The following is a 13497-nucleotide window of genomic DNA, read 5'->3' as shown; positions in this document are numbered from 1 at the left end:
TTTCTGCATTCCCTTCCATTTTTCTCTAGTCAGCCTCTGCTGATTCTTCCCCAAACCCAAACGTTGTCTCTGGCCTACCTTGTTGCTTCATTTGAATAAACCTCCCTCTGCTGTTAATTCTTGGAAGTGCAAACATTAGCATTTAAAACAAGTAAAAAAATAAATAAATAATGGAAACAATATATCACATCTTTGTTAAAATTATTCTTGGATTTTTTTTTAAATTCTGTATGCTAATATTGAAAAGATGTCATGAAAAATATCAGCTTTATTCAGATACATATATATATATGCATATATATTTCTGATTTTTCTTTTCATTGTACTTTAACTTTATTCTTATTTTTTTAAAATAAGTGTACAGTTTATTTCCATAAAACTGATACCAACTATTCCGAACGTCAAAATGTGTGTTTATTGTGTATTTTTATGTATACTACTTTTTTGTAATCGTTAATTGAGACTAATGTGATTGTAAGCGTTTGTATGTCAAAGTCATAACAAACAGCAGCTTATAAAACTCAGCACAATGTTCTCAGACTCCAGCTCAGATTTAGCCAGTCTATGCAGTATCACTACTACATTTTTCGTGCTTTGATGGATCATAAGAATGTGAGGAATGTATGTGAATGAGTGCATTTAGAAAGATTCGTTCCGACCAGTTTCAACAACAATGTTATAATGTTCTACTTGAAACATGTATTATACTGTAAAAACATATATAATTTATCTCTGTATAAAATGTTATATGGTCAAATAAAAAAAAATAAAAAAAATCAATGTCGGTGAACTTTTTTAGTTAATATTAAGAAATAGATGCTCCCGACAGCCTTGTCAGCCTAATTTAACTGCAGTATATTTGCAATTTGTGAATGAAAATCATATGAATTACTCTGCAGATCTTGGAATACTTTGCCTGCTAGATTCTTAACAAAATGTGACATTGACATATTTAAATCACGTAAATAGGGAGGTCAGTTTACCACTCAACCTTCCTCATAACACAGATTAGCAGTGTCATCCATCAGGATGTGGTTTGCTTTACATAGACACAAGCCTCTTACAAAAGCAGGCATGGCCCGCTGCAAAGACCAGTGAGATGCAACCAAGATTAAATGGACAGCTGAGGACAGCGGTAAAGGTTGTTCTTGGGGGATATCTGAGGACATTTCCTCACTACCTATAAATTTAGGTTGTGAGTAACTCAAGTACCTGTCTGCCAGTTAACAAGCTACAAAATCACCCCAGCCAAATTCCCATATATGTATCAAGTGTCTTTGTCAGTAACTGAGTAAATGTGTGTGCTATTGATTCCTATAAAAGAATGATCATTTTTGGGGTGGAACTGTTTTAGGATTACAGAAGTTGTATACAGATATAAGTATGATGACATTTAAAATGTGCTTGTTAGGGAGTAACTGAATAACTGAACTGAATATAACTAATGTTGAGTGTGGACACACACAAGCTAATGAGTTTTGCCCTGTAAAGATTCAAGGGCATTAGGTCAGTGAAAGTCGTAATGAGTGGCATTCTGGTGCAGCGATAATGAGTTTACATTCTCACAAAACCAGGATTAAGAAAGATTTATAATTTGAAATACTATATTTAGAAGCCATTAAGGGTGCAAGTGTTTTACTTTTGTGCAGGTTCCTTTTCATATTGGAGATCGTTTAAAAAGAAAGAAAGAAAGAAAAAAGAAAGCAAGATTATTTAGGAAAAAGAGTTTTGAATGGTGTGAGATATCATATTAGCCATAATTCCTCTGACTAATACTTCTGGAAATTACAAATAATTTAAAAAAATTACATTCACATTTCCATGACGCTTTCCAGTCAAAATGCTTTACTCTTACATTAGTATGACAGGACTGGTTATAACTGTTGGATAAATTAATAATAAATTAATAATAACTCAGCAGAAGCACAAGCTGATTGTCTCCAGGCCATGCTACGCTGATGCTGTAATTTGAGGCAATCTTTAAGAAGTTTACAAATATAAAGCTCTTCTTTGATGTTGGCGGTGTTTTGCTGGTTTGCTCCACTCTCTGCCAAGATGATCTCACATAACTTCACTAATATTGAGGTCTGAGCTCTGGGGAAGCCAATTCATGACTGATAGTAATGTGTGTTTTTCTATTTGGGAATGCTTTCGCTGCATTACCAGTGTCTTTGGGATCATTGTTAATAGTAAATGGTCTGGTTCTTATGTAGCACTGTTCTACTCGAGTATTCAAAGCACTTTATATGACATTACTCATGGACCCATTTAAACCCATTCATACAATTTTTTAAAATGCTATTTCTACCTAAGTGCTTTCTATACAGACTACAACGAAAGCATCTGAGAGCAACTCGGGGTTCAGTATCTTCCACAAGGATACTTTGGCATGCAGACTGGAGCAGCTAGTAATGAAAACACCAATCTTCTGATTAGTAGATAATCTAATCTTCCAATCTGAGCAGCCAATCAGATGTTTTCCAGATGATAATACACAGTGGATCAGAATCTTACCATACTTTTTCTGTTTGTACATCCATCAATTTTGACAAGACCGCTGACTAAAATGTAACACCAAACAATAACAGTGCCTCCCTTGTGTTTGACAAATGACTGTAGGCTCTGCTTAGCTCTTCTTTCCTAATATCCACCATCAGGTCCATAAACCCTGTTGCTACTGAAGGACCATATACACCTGTCAGGCCCTGGGTCTGGTCTCTGTTGTTTCTTCAAGACATGACTTTCAGATACTGTATGTGTTTCAGGCCTGACAATTCTTTTGAATGAAGAAAAAGTCTGGATAGCTGTTACTAAAGAGTAACTGAAACATTTTAAGAAACTCTGGCTCATTGGGAGCTTTATTTAAGGATACATTGTATCCTTTCTTTTTGACTAAGTTTAGAAAATAATAATAATAATAATAATAATAATAATAATAATAATAATAATAATAATAATAATAATAATAATAATAATAATAATTGGAAATATTGAATTTCTGGTTTTACAATCACTAAGCCATAAGAATCAAAATGAATATGCAATATTTTATTATATAAAGTGTAATAAATAGATATGTGGACGTTTTTGAATTCAGTTACTATTAGTCCGATAGCGGTGTGCTTTACTCCACACGGGGTCAGACAGAAGGTGGCGGTATTGCCCCCGAAAGCTGTTTGAAAATCACCAAAAGACCCAAACGAAAAAGAAGCCGGAAGCATTCAGCTGTCAGTTTTGTAACAACAATCTAGTGCTGGACTTTGCATGGAGCGAGAGGGACCGGGGCAAGTTCTGCAGAGTAATTTAATTCATTGCTCTGCCGTGATCGCTGTGTTTAGAGAGCACCATGGATCCGTCACAGGCCGAGACAGTGGATGGTGGTGCTTCGAGTCCCAAACTCGAGCTTTCCCCGGCGATGCGGGCTAAAATCGAGAGGAACCGGCAGCGGGCGTTGATGCTCCGACAAGCCCGTCTTGCGAGTCGTCCTTTGTCCGCTGTGGAGGGCGCAACAGCGGCCAAAGTTTCCAAGACCATCGACTCGGGAGCTGGGTTCTTTATCGACGAGGAGGGAAATATAGAGAGAGAGCAGACGATCAAGGTAGTGGTGCATCAGCCAGGTGTGTGTTTAGTTAGACAAATACGTGCTCGTCTCGTATTTACATTACAGTTTTTCTCAAATGCTAAAACACATGTCACAAACGTTACCACCAGGTCCCCCAATGTCCAAACACAACACCCTTCTCTAAAGCTACATAAACACAACCACACCTTCCCACTGCAAAACTCAAACTCCCACACCAAGAGAGCAGCTCGAAGCTGTCAAAACTGTAAACACTATACACAGCATTACACACTACAGCAAAACAATTGAAAACACAATGCTCAATTTGTGAGAAGGTTCTTTGTTTCATAACTGCCAATGCATATTTTAGAAACTATACAGTAACGGATCGTCGTAGATCTCTGCAGAGGATTAGGCATTTAGATTTGTGAGTTTCATATGAGTAGTATAAATCTATAGAAAATCCTGCATGTACGTACACTACTGTAACACAACTCAATGCAAAAACAGAATCTAATGCACACAACAGTAATCTTGAAAACATGAACAGGGTGTGAAGTTTTTTTATTTACGTTATTCACACCACACACACACCACAATCACTGTGCGGCATCATGTCGCTGAGCTGTTGCTCGCATCTCGTCCGTAATGATGGTGCGAGGTTGTCTTGCTCTCCCTCCTGGACCTTCTCCTCTCCCACGTTGGCCTTCTCCTCTTCCTCGTTGGTCGCTCCTCTTCCTCCTCTCATTTGAACTCCTCTTCCTCATTGGCCTGCTCCTCTTCTTCCAGGGTCAGCTCTTCTCCCTCCTCTGCATCAAATTCCTCTTCCCCTGACTCTGCCTTCATCCATTGTGTTTGTTTGGACTCTTCAGCATACTGTGCACTCTGAACTTGCTTTTACATGTGGGTACAGCATTAGCAACAAGTGTCTTCAATTTTGAGTCATTGTGTGTAGTGAATGACGCCAGGTGTGTTCCCTGTGTTCAAAGATTGGTGACTGTGGCAAGCATTTTGCATCACATGGGCTTTCATTTGAGAATATGAGCAGAGTTGTTTTGCAACATGTGTTTTAGCAAGGAAAAATGTGTTTAGATTTATGAGTACAGAGGGTTGTGTTTTGTGAATTGTGTCTTCATGTGACATGCGTTTATGGTACTGGAATATGGTGGCTACATTTAGTAAATGTGTTTAGACTACTGGTCATTTGGGTTGCAGGATTGGCTTTTGTGTTTTAACATTTGAGAAAAACTGTATTTACCTTTGTTCTTGATCACTGTGGGTCTGCGTTGTTTTCAGCTCCGGTGATTGAACCAGAGTACCTGATGTGTGATGAATGTCAGAAACCCTTTATGGACTCGTACCTGAGCAACAGCTTTGACCTGTCTGTGTGCGACAACTGCAGGTATACACTTACACACACACCTGATGTGTTTGCTGCAGTCTGTGTGCACAATTAATACGTTTATATTTATTAGATTTATTTGGTGACTTATATTTTAAAACTTTGAACCATAAACACCTGCAAGCCTCACTGATTTCCAGTGTTAAACAGCTGTTTACAGTCATGCTCCCTGAGATCTGGAAGAATTTGGAGGATGAATTAACACCTCCTCATGTTACATGTTACATGTACTGAACCTTTTTTTTTTTTAAACAAAACTAAACTAAGGCTTCATCATGACGAAATTTAAAAAAAAAGGATGATTTGCTGTCATTTACTGTATTTGCTTGTGCATTCTATATTAAGCATTAAGATACCTAAACATTTTGTGTTGGTGTCCATCACAGTCTATGTATTTAGGGGCTTTAAAGTGCAATGTTTTGGTCATTTAGTTGCCTCAAACTTTTTTTGTGTATAACTGTCAACTTTGTTTTATATAGTCGTACAACTAAAGATCTATTTTAAACCTATTTCCTTTTCAGGGACAATGAGGAAAAGCACAAGCTGATCTCCAGGACTGAGGCTAAGCAGCGCTACCTGCTGAAGGACTGTGACCTGGACAAGCGGGAGCCTCCTCTCAGGTTTATACTGAAGAAAAACCCCCATAACCCACGTTGGGGAGATATGAAGCTCTACCTCCAGCTGCAGGTATGAAAATATGCGAAGGGCAGTTCATACAACTTTTTTAACCTATATTCACGTTATGCTAATATTCTTTAGCATTCAGTGTTGTGTGGCTAGACTGCTCACTGTGAACTTAAATATAGTATTTCTGTCTTAAAAAGCTTAATGTATGTGAAACTTTATTTATATAAAAAAAGTGAAGTGATTGGTTTGTAAATCTTCACTAAAAACAAGCAGATAATTGTTTTGTTTTGTTTTGTTTTAAGTTTACAATGCACACGTTTTATGACACAAGCTTACCAATTAACTGTAATTTTAACACACTGTGTGTTAAAAATCGTTAGTCATTAGATTTGTGATAACATAAATAATGTGAAAATACTATTACCCAAGAAATGAGAGGCTGAGGTGTGAGTAAACCAAAGTACCGCTAAATGTTCAGGAAATGTATTAGGGTGTATGTTTTGTAGATTATGTAAGTCTCTTTTACATAATCTTAAAGTGAAGAAGATGGTAAAAGTGATTTAAACTTGCAGTCTTTCTAATGGACAGCAGGGGGCGATTCCTTTGGTTACAAAAAGATCTATGAAAAAAAACTTAGTTCCCACTTGGTTTAGTAACTTATTAATCACTTTTAAACATTTAGAATTTACTAGCTACAGTGTGGCTGACTAGTCCTCGGTTTTCCAGATATTAGCTTCAACCCAAAACCAAAGATGGCTGCAGCGAAATGCTTAAATTTCAACTTTAAAGCAGAATTTTACAATTCCAAGGGGGGCATCATGGTGCCAGTGTCCATCTTACCTGTACAGTCTATGGACCTGCTAAAAGGTTTTTGTATATTACAGGTGGAGAAAAGATGTATGGAGGTGTGGGGTTCAGAGGAAGCTCTAGAAGAAGCCAGAGAAACAAGAGAAGAGAACAGAGAGGTGCAGAAACAAAAACGCTTCAACAAGAAGGTCAAAGGTTGGTGTTTGCTTTGAGCCAAAATTCTCCCCTCCCAAATGGGTTACACTGAGCATTGTTAAACATCAGCTGTGTGTCTCTGTGCGTGTATCAGAGCTACGCAGAGCAGTAAGGAGCAGTATGTGGACCAAAAACACCACCGCTCACCAGCATGAGTACGGACCAGAAGAGGTTGTAGATGAAGAGGAAGACCTCTACAAGAAAACGTGCCTCACTTGTGGACATGAGCTTAGCTATGAGAAAATGTAGAGACACACGTCCACAAACACTGTTAAAGACTGATGTCTGGTGCTTCGACAGGAACGCAAGTTTCCAAATTCCTATTTGTATTTTTTCCATTTATAATAAATAGCAATAAAATGCTCCACCTAGATCACATAATAGGGGCCAAAATCACCATTGTATTCAACACATTAGCAGTAAGTTCTTTTTTTTAATGGCTGTTGCACATCTTAGCTTGATTGCTGACTCAGTTGTATTTTTAGCCATACCTATGCACATTGCTTTTCATTGTTCTGCATCATTTGAAATTTGGCAAGTCAAGGAAAGCATGATACTGAAACTTGTGTAAAATGTTGTGTAAAAAATTGTAGGTCTTCCTTGTGACAAATAGGACATTTTCCAAAGCTGCTGCCTTCTTAGAAAAAGTCATATCTTAGGAGGGCAGTTATGAAAGAAGTCTGCAGCTGTTGCCAGATGTCTAAGACTAGAAGTTCACATCACCTGCTGTAGTTTTGTTTTCATCATGGCTTTATGCTCAAGGCATTCTGGGAGTCAGTCCAGTGCCAGTCTGCCAAGAGTATCAATTTTCAATTGATAAAGACATTATCAAAGAGCATTGGCCAGATGCACCAGTGCACACACTTCAGCCTGGTCTGACCATTGTGAATTTTCACATCTTGGTTTTTATAAATGTTATTTTGTATTAGCTTTAAGGAAATGTGTAAATTTCTTTATTTGTAATGATGTAATTAAAAATTCTCTAGTTGTAAAGTTCTGAAAATGCTTTATTTATAGGTCCCTTCTGTTAGCTAGGTCGTCTGTAATGCTATTCTACAGAGCAAAGCTGTAGTTCGTGATCAGTGTGCAGCCACATCTCAACTACATTTCAGTGGTATGTGAAGAGGATGGGTGGCTTTGGCAATTCATGCTTTTGACTTAGTCTTCTACTTCCTCACAGTGCATGTGAGGGGTGGAAAGTGTACTTCATTATACTTTTTGCACGTCAGAGTGTCTGAATTACTAGTTCAGAGTGTAGTCAGCCAGACTTGAATGCTTAAATTTCAGTAAAGGAGGGATTGCCAACTCATGTTCAGTTTTAATAAACTTCAGAGTCACTACCAACTGTAGGAAGCAGGACATGATCCTGACAGTTTAGACACTGGTGGATGAAGCAGGTGGGGACGGGATAAAGGAGAGTGCCACAAATGTTCGAGAGGCAGAAATAAAGCACCTTTAACTGAGGCCAATTTTCTTGTCAGTCTTCTGCAAGCTAATGATTTGCCCAGAGTGATACAGAATAAGTTACAGCGCAGGAAAGTAGTAAAGTGAAACTAGCAACCCGAATTCCAGCAATGCAGTTGACGTCTAGCCCTTACTCAAGTTTACACTTGAGAAGTTGCAGATTTAACCGTTTTAAATGTTGGAAAACTTGTGACATTTTAGTTTGCTGTGGTTCACAGGTGCAATGAGATTTGCCCAAGTTACCCATGACTGTTTAGTACCATTGAGATCATTCCTTTATTCAAATTTTCAACATGAATTCAAAACATACAGAGTCAGTTTTAAAATTCAAAGGCTTTCTGGACATCAGGGCTTTGAAAAGCAAATTCATCCTCTGTTGCATCAACCTTCTCACCATGAGTGTCACTCTAGATAGAGAGGGGAAGAGAGGAAAAAAAAAAATTTTTTTTAGTCAGCTTTCAAATCAAAATGCAAAAATAAAATACAAATATTAGTACAAGTTCCCAACTTCAGATTACAAAGTTTAAGGCTTACATTATAACTGTTCATCCACACAGCTAAGACTTACATCACTAAAGTACTTCTCAATTATGTTATGTGCAGCCTGATACACCATTTCATTGTCATGGTTCTGCAGCATCTCAATGCGGTCCAGTCCTCCCAGCTCTTCAATCAACAGGCTAAGCTTCTCCATCTCACCAAGCTTTTCTGCAGCCTGAAAAAGTCACAGCCAACCCCACCAAACATAGTATCATTTAGACTTAAATCTCACTGCATTTTAATTTAGCCAGATTAATGCATTTTATAATCTGCGACATAGTCTGCCCTCACCATGAAGATGTTGTTTATGGCATCCAATATGACCAGAATGACTTTAGCATCTTTGACCTGAAGTAGGTTGATGATTGCTTCCAGAGCACCACTCTGCACCAACTGGACTACCTGCTCCACAGTAGCCCCACTAGTCAAGTTTGTCACAGCCCAAACAGCTTCCCTCTGAGTTTTGAAGTCACCCTGAGACGAGGAAGAATATTTACAAAAATAAAATATTTGGCAGCTGAACAGATAAGCCCATTGTTACTTGTGAAATTGGACAATTTTCTGTATTAAAGAAAAAAAAAAAAAAAAGAACCTAACATACTGATGGCTAGCTTACTCAGAATCTGAACGGCACTAGTGTTTAAGTGCCAACTTTCGGTGTTGATTTCAGCCCATTTATCACAACTTCACTTGGAAAAGAACTAAACTCCTACACTTCATTGTGGCCTTTATCCACAGAGTGATGGCTCATTAAAACTACGTTGGATCAAGTAACCCAGTAAACACAAAGGTGGTGTACACAGTTTTACACTTTGAATTCAGACTACAGATTGAAGGCTACTCACATTTCTCAGTAAGTGTACTAGAGGAGGAAGCAGACCACAGGTGATCAGCTGTTGGATTTGCTTGCATGGACCTGCAGCAATGTTGGACAAGGCCCATGCTGCCTCCTTCTGAATACTGGCCTTTGGATGCCTCATTAACTTGGGTAAGACATTTAGAACTCCAGCATCAATTGCAGTCTCAGTCTGTAGGTCAGAGCCACTCACTATGTTCCCAATGGAGCGGAGAGCTGGGGTCTGGTTGTCAAAGATTTATGAAAAAAAAAAAAAAAGTATATGAAGTGATCATTCATATTCAAATGCAACACTGAGTAATGACAGAGGGGAAAGTATTAAATCTTCGTATCTCATGTCAGATTTTTAACTTATGCTCAAGTGACAGACCCTTAAGTTCAGAGTAGGGGTGTGTGTATATACACTACCATGACACCAAGCTCCTGGTGACTCATGAGCTCCACCAGTCGAGGAACAATACCGGTTTTCACTACAATTTCAATGCGGTCATTGTCACCATCAGAAAGGTAGGAGATTGCCCAGCATGCATCAGATAAGATGTCCTTGTCACTTAGATGAAGCAGCTGGACCAGTGAAGGAAGCATCTACAGAAGCAGAAGATGTAGCTTATCAACTGGTGGATTTGGAATTAAGATGTGCAATCTGATCACGTGTCAATACAACAGTTCCTGATCTTACCTGCTGGACTGCAGACAAGGGTGGAAATGGATTCTTGTTTCGACACAGGTTGGACAGAGTCCATGTCAGGTTACGCAAATAGCCAACCTAGAGTTAGAGTCAATTACAGTTTAGACTTGAAGTTTCTTTCACCATTTTACTAGTTATCTGATAATACTATTTTAGTAGCTTTTAGTTGAAGAATCATGCAGTTGAAGTATTATTAATAATAATAATCTTCCTCATTAGAACTTATTTGATCACATTTGACCAATTTGATGCACTCATTGGCATTGAAAGCCATCAACATGAATTACTATACACTAGAACCAGTTAAAGGCAGTCAAGTTCCTTTGTGGGAACTTCAGTTTGACAAATTAAAACCATAGATTTTTCAGCATAATGCATTTAAACCAGTCATGATTTGGCAGTGTGGTTAAAGTGCAAAGCTAAACCTAGACTCTACCAAGTGCAGGACAATCTCAAATCCAGAATATTTAGAAGTTATCAGAAAAAGAGGACAAACACAAAGCTTGCATAAAACTGACCGGTGTGTCTGGAGAGATTCGAGACAACAAAGCTGGGATGACATTGCACTCAATCAAGACATCGCGATAAGTTGCACCATCACCTGAGGAGTAGTTACATTGTAAGCATAACAATGAAACTGAAGTAGAGGACTGGATTTTATTTTCCATATTCCTTTGTTTAGTGGGAAGACCACAGAGTTACTCAGCAACTGAGGCGCTTTTTGAAACTCATCTCAGATTCCCATTTTCAACACCCCCCTTTGTTAGAGCAAAGCCAGACATGACAATACATTGTATTTAAGATTTAACCTGCAATGTTCCCAAGAGCCCAGACAGCCTGTTCACTAATGTGCAGCATTGGCGAGGACAGCAAAGAGATGAAAGCTGGTACAGCCCCATGTTCCACCACCTGAGGGTAGACACACACATTTAGTCTGCTCTGAAAATGGCTTGAGGAGGTTACAAGGTAAACCCAAAGCAGACATGTGACTATAATATGTTGAATATTGACAATATCCAACATGTTGATAGATTACTGTGAAATCTGTCCAACATAACATTAATATCAGACAGCTTTAATACCTGCTGTGTATGCCAAGAGGTCCCAGAGGCAATGTTTGTTAGAGCCCAAGCTGCTTCAAACTGCAGAGTTGGCTCATCGTCCATAGACAGGAAGGACACAAAGTTAGACAGCAAACCAGCATCTATAATCTCCTTCAGAGGAGGGTTACGCTCTTGAGAAAGCAGCTTCCTGAGGAGACGATTAAAAAAAAAATAAAAGTTAAGGTACAGGCTTTACTTTGCTCAGTTCACTTGTACCCAATAAATTCTTGGGTGTCATTAACATTGTATAAACGCCCATTACGGTTTCCCCACAGGTCCCATGTGATCCCTGAAATTGATGTTTTTCTTTACAGACAGACTGAGCTGGTAATCATCTGTGAGATGGCAAAAAGCAAGGGTTACATTTGAAGACAGTATCAGACAGATCATAATCATCCCTGAACACTCACCGGGCTGCCTGACAGCCTCGGGTCTGGGACTTCCTGCAGTCGCTGTTCACGTCTTTAATTATGTCCTCAATGGATAAGTGGGTCACCTGGATTACAGGTATGTTGTTAGAGTCTGTGCTAGTTTTAGTAGAGTTATTAAAGGTTTCTGGAAACTTACCAGCTCGTTGGGGATGTAGTCTGGAGACAGGGCCTCCTCGTCCGGGAGGGACGACAGCGTTATATTTCTTCTTTTCAAGAAATTTTCATTCTTGTGAGCTTTGCGCAACTCCACGCATTCCGTGATCCTTTTCTCCCGAAGTTTCTACAGGAGTAGATGGTGTAGCTCAGATAAAATAACCCATTACATAGAACCTAAAAAAATAAATAAATTAAAAAAAAAAAATCATAGTCAACTTACTGCTGGATCTTTCCCCTTATTCTTAAATTTGGAGAGCCGTTCGTCGGTAACGTTTTTGGTGGGCATGTTGGCCTTTGAGCGCACAGTAATCCAAGCTCCTGAAATAAAAACTCAGTGAAACCAACCGCCGGGTGATTATATTTGTCAAAGCCGCCTCAGGTGAATCAAGTTAGATGTGATTATTGGAGGAGTCGTGCTGATTCATTCAAGCGCAGCTGTGAAGGTTTCAATTAAGTAACGAACTTTAGGGCTCCCGCAAGGTCACTTTCAGTCTACAGCAAGAATAGAACGAACTGCTTCTTTTAAAAATATTCGCAAAAACAATAAAATAAAATAAAAGCAAAAAATGTAATTCTACTACAGACTGCCTTTTACTAGATTTTAATTTTATACGGATCATAGCTCAAATTAAAGGCTGGGGATTTCCATTTTTAAATATTTTTTTTCCTATAATGCACTCTGGAATACACATGATACATGCATAATAATACATATATATATATATGTACACAGTTATGAGAAATAATTAAACGCTAGCAGCCTAAATTCCTCGCACTGGAAATTCTGGGGGCTGCAGACGCTTTTGCGTAGGATTAATCTTAGACGGCAGAGGGCAGCACAACATAACAGACAAACTGCTTGCATTTGATCAAAAGAACTGTGACGAAGTTAAAGTCCCTGCTAAATAAAAAGAAGATTTTAAATGTATAATTAATTAGTTCGTGCCTATCGAACAGTTGGTTTTAATTCAGCTGTTTATTTTAGTATGAAGAATAAAAGAAAAAGAAAAAAAAGGTGGAGCTAAACAGTGAAAATGAGAAAATAAATAGATCGAAGTAGTGAAAGAGAAGAAAGTCACTGACAGAGAAAGCTAGCTAGAGAAAAAGTGACAGTGATGGAGTCTCGTCTTCCTCTGTAATGACCAGGAAGGGCCGAACAATAGTCAGAGGTTTCCCTCTGACCAAGTTATACAGTAATCACTTCCTCTTGATAACACTCACACACACAGAGGGTCATGCGACTGTAAGGGCTCAGACTCATGTGCTGTACTGTGCTGTATAAACACACCAATTTTTTCTACTTCCTCGCCTACAATCAAACGCACAACACAATGCTCATCACAGTTGTTTCCTCTAATGCAGCACCTCAAGAGTCTTTCCCAGACCAACTGCCTCTCTTCTACACACACACACACACACACACACACACACACACACACACACACACACACACACACACACACACACACACACATATATATATATATATATATATATATATATATAAATAGGGCATGCAAACATAAATCTATCCAGCCCAGGTTTACTTTAAATGTGCTTTATATATACAGATAAAACAGCTCAGCCCACTGCAGCTCGACCTCTGCCCACCTGTATAGCCCACTGAGAAGGTCACCAAGCAGCTACAAGGCAGATGTTATACTGA

The 13497-nt window shown here is 38.6% G+C and overlaps 2 protein-coding genes across 2 annotated transcripts; one reads left to right on the top strand and one right to left on the bottom strand.

Moving 5' to 3' along the window:
- The first annotated feature begins 3201 nt into the window (after positions 1-3201).
- On the top strand, positions 3202-7586 carry xpa (xeroderma pigmentosum, complementation group A). Its single transcript, XM_026170366.2, has 5 exons — positions 3202-3617; positions 4859-4964; positions 5486-5651; positions 6476-6593; positions 6688-7586. The coding sequence occupies exons 1-5, from the start codon at positions 3347-3349 to the stop codon at positions 6840-6842; spliced, it is 816 nt and encodes a 271-aa protein (XP_026026151.2). The 5' UTR covers positions 3202-3346; the 3' UTR covers positions 6843-7586.
- Positions 7587-8309: 723 nt separating this feature from the next.
- kpna7 (karyopherin alpha 7 (importin alpha 8)) lies at positions 8310-12213 on the bottom strand. The gene is made up of 12 exons (XM_026170365.2): positions 12052-12213; positions 11812-11955; positions 11655-11740; positions 11224-11392; positions 10951-11050; positions 10660-10742; positions 10133-10219; positions 9862-10038; positions 9443-9676; positions 8889-9071; positions 8626-8772; positions 8310-8464 (listed from the first exon to the last, which is right to left on the bottom strand). Exons 1-12 carry the CDS (start codon positions 12115-12117, stop codon positions 8378-8380), a joined length of 1563 nt encoding a protein of 520 aa, XP_026026150.2. The 5' UTR covers positions 12118-12213; the 3' UTR covers positions 8310-8377.
- Between the last annotated feature and the right edge of the window lie 1284 nt (positions 12214-13497).

Source organism: Astatotilapia calliptera, chromosome 6 (assembly GCF_964374335.1).
Source record: "Astatotilapia calliptera chromosome 6, fAstCal68.1, whole genome shotgun sequence".
Classification (NCBI taxonomy): Eukaryota; Metazoa; Chordata; class Actinopteri; order Cichliformes; family Cichlidae; genus Astatotilapia; species Astatotilapia calliptera.
This window is presented reverse-complemented; position numbering and strand designations above follow the sequence as displayed.

What these genes read in the sequence shown, in the direction of transcription:
- xpa (XM_026170366.2), top strand. Translation starts at nt 3,347, where the DNA reads ATGGATCCGTCACAGGCCGAGACAGTGGATGGTGGTGCTTCGAGTCCC. An exon ending in GGTAGTGGTGCATCAGCCAG is followed by an intron (nt 3,618 to 4,858) that starts GTGTGTGTTTAG and finishes CGTTGTTTTCAG; the next exon opens with CTCCGGTGATTGAACCAGAG. An exon ending in CTTCAACAAGAAGGTCAAAG is followed by an intron (nt 6,594 to 6,687) that starts GTTGGTGTTTGC and finishes TGCGTGTATCAG; the next exon opens with AGCTACGCAGAGCAGTAAGG.
- kpna7 (XM_026170365.2), bottom strand. Translation starts at nt 12,117, where the DNA reads ATGCCCACCAAAAACGTTACCGACGAACGGCTCTCCAAATTTAAGAAT. An exon ending in ATAAGGGGAAAGATCCAGCA is followed by an intron (nt 11,956 to 12,051) that starts GTAAGTTGACTA and finishes CTACTCCTGTAG; the next exon opens with AAACTTCGGGAGAAAAGGAT. An exon ending in CGAGGCTGTCAGGCAGCCCG is followed by an intron (nt 11,393 to 11,654) that starts GTGAGTGTTCAG and finishes TCGTCTCCTCAG; the next exon opens with GAAGCTGCTTTCTCAAGAGC.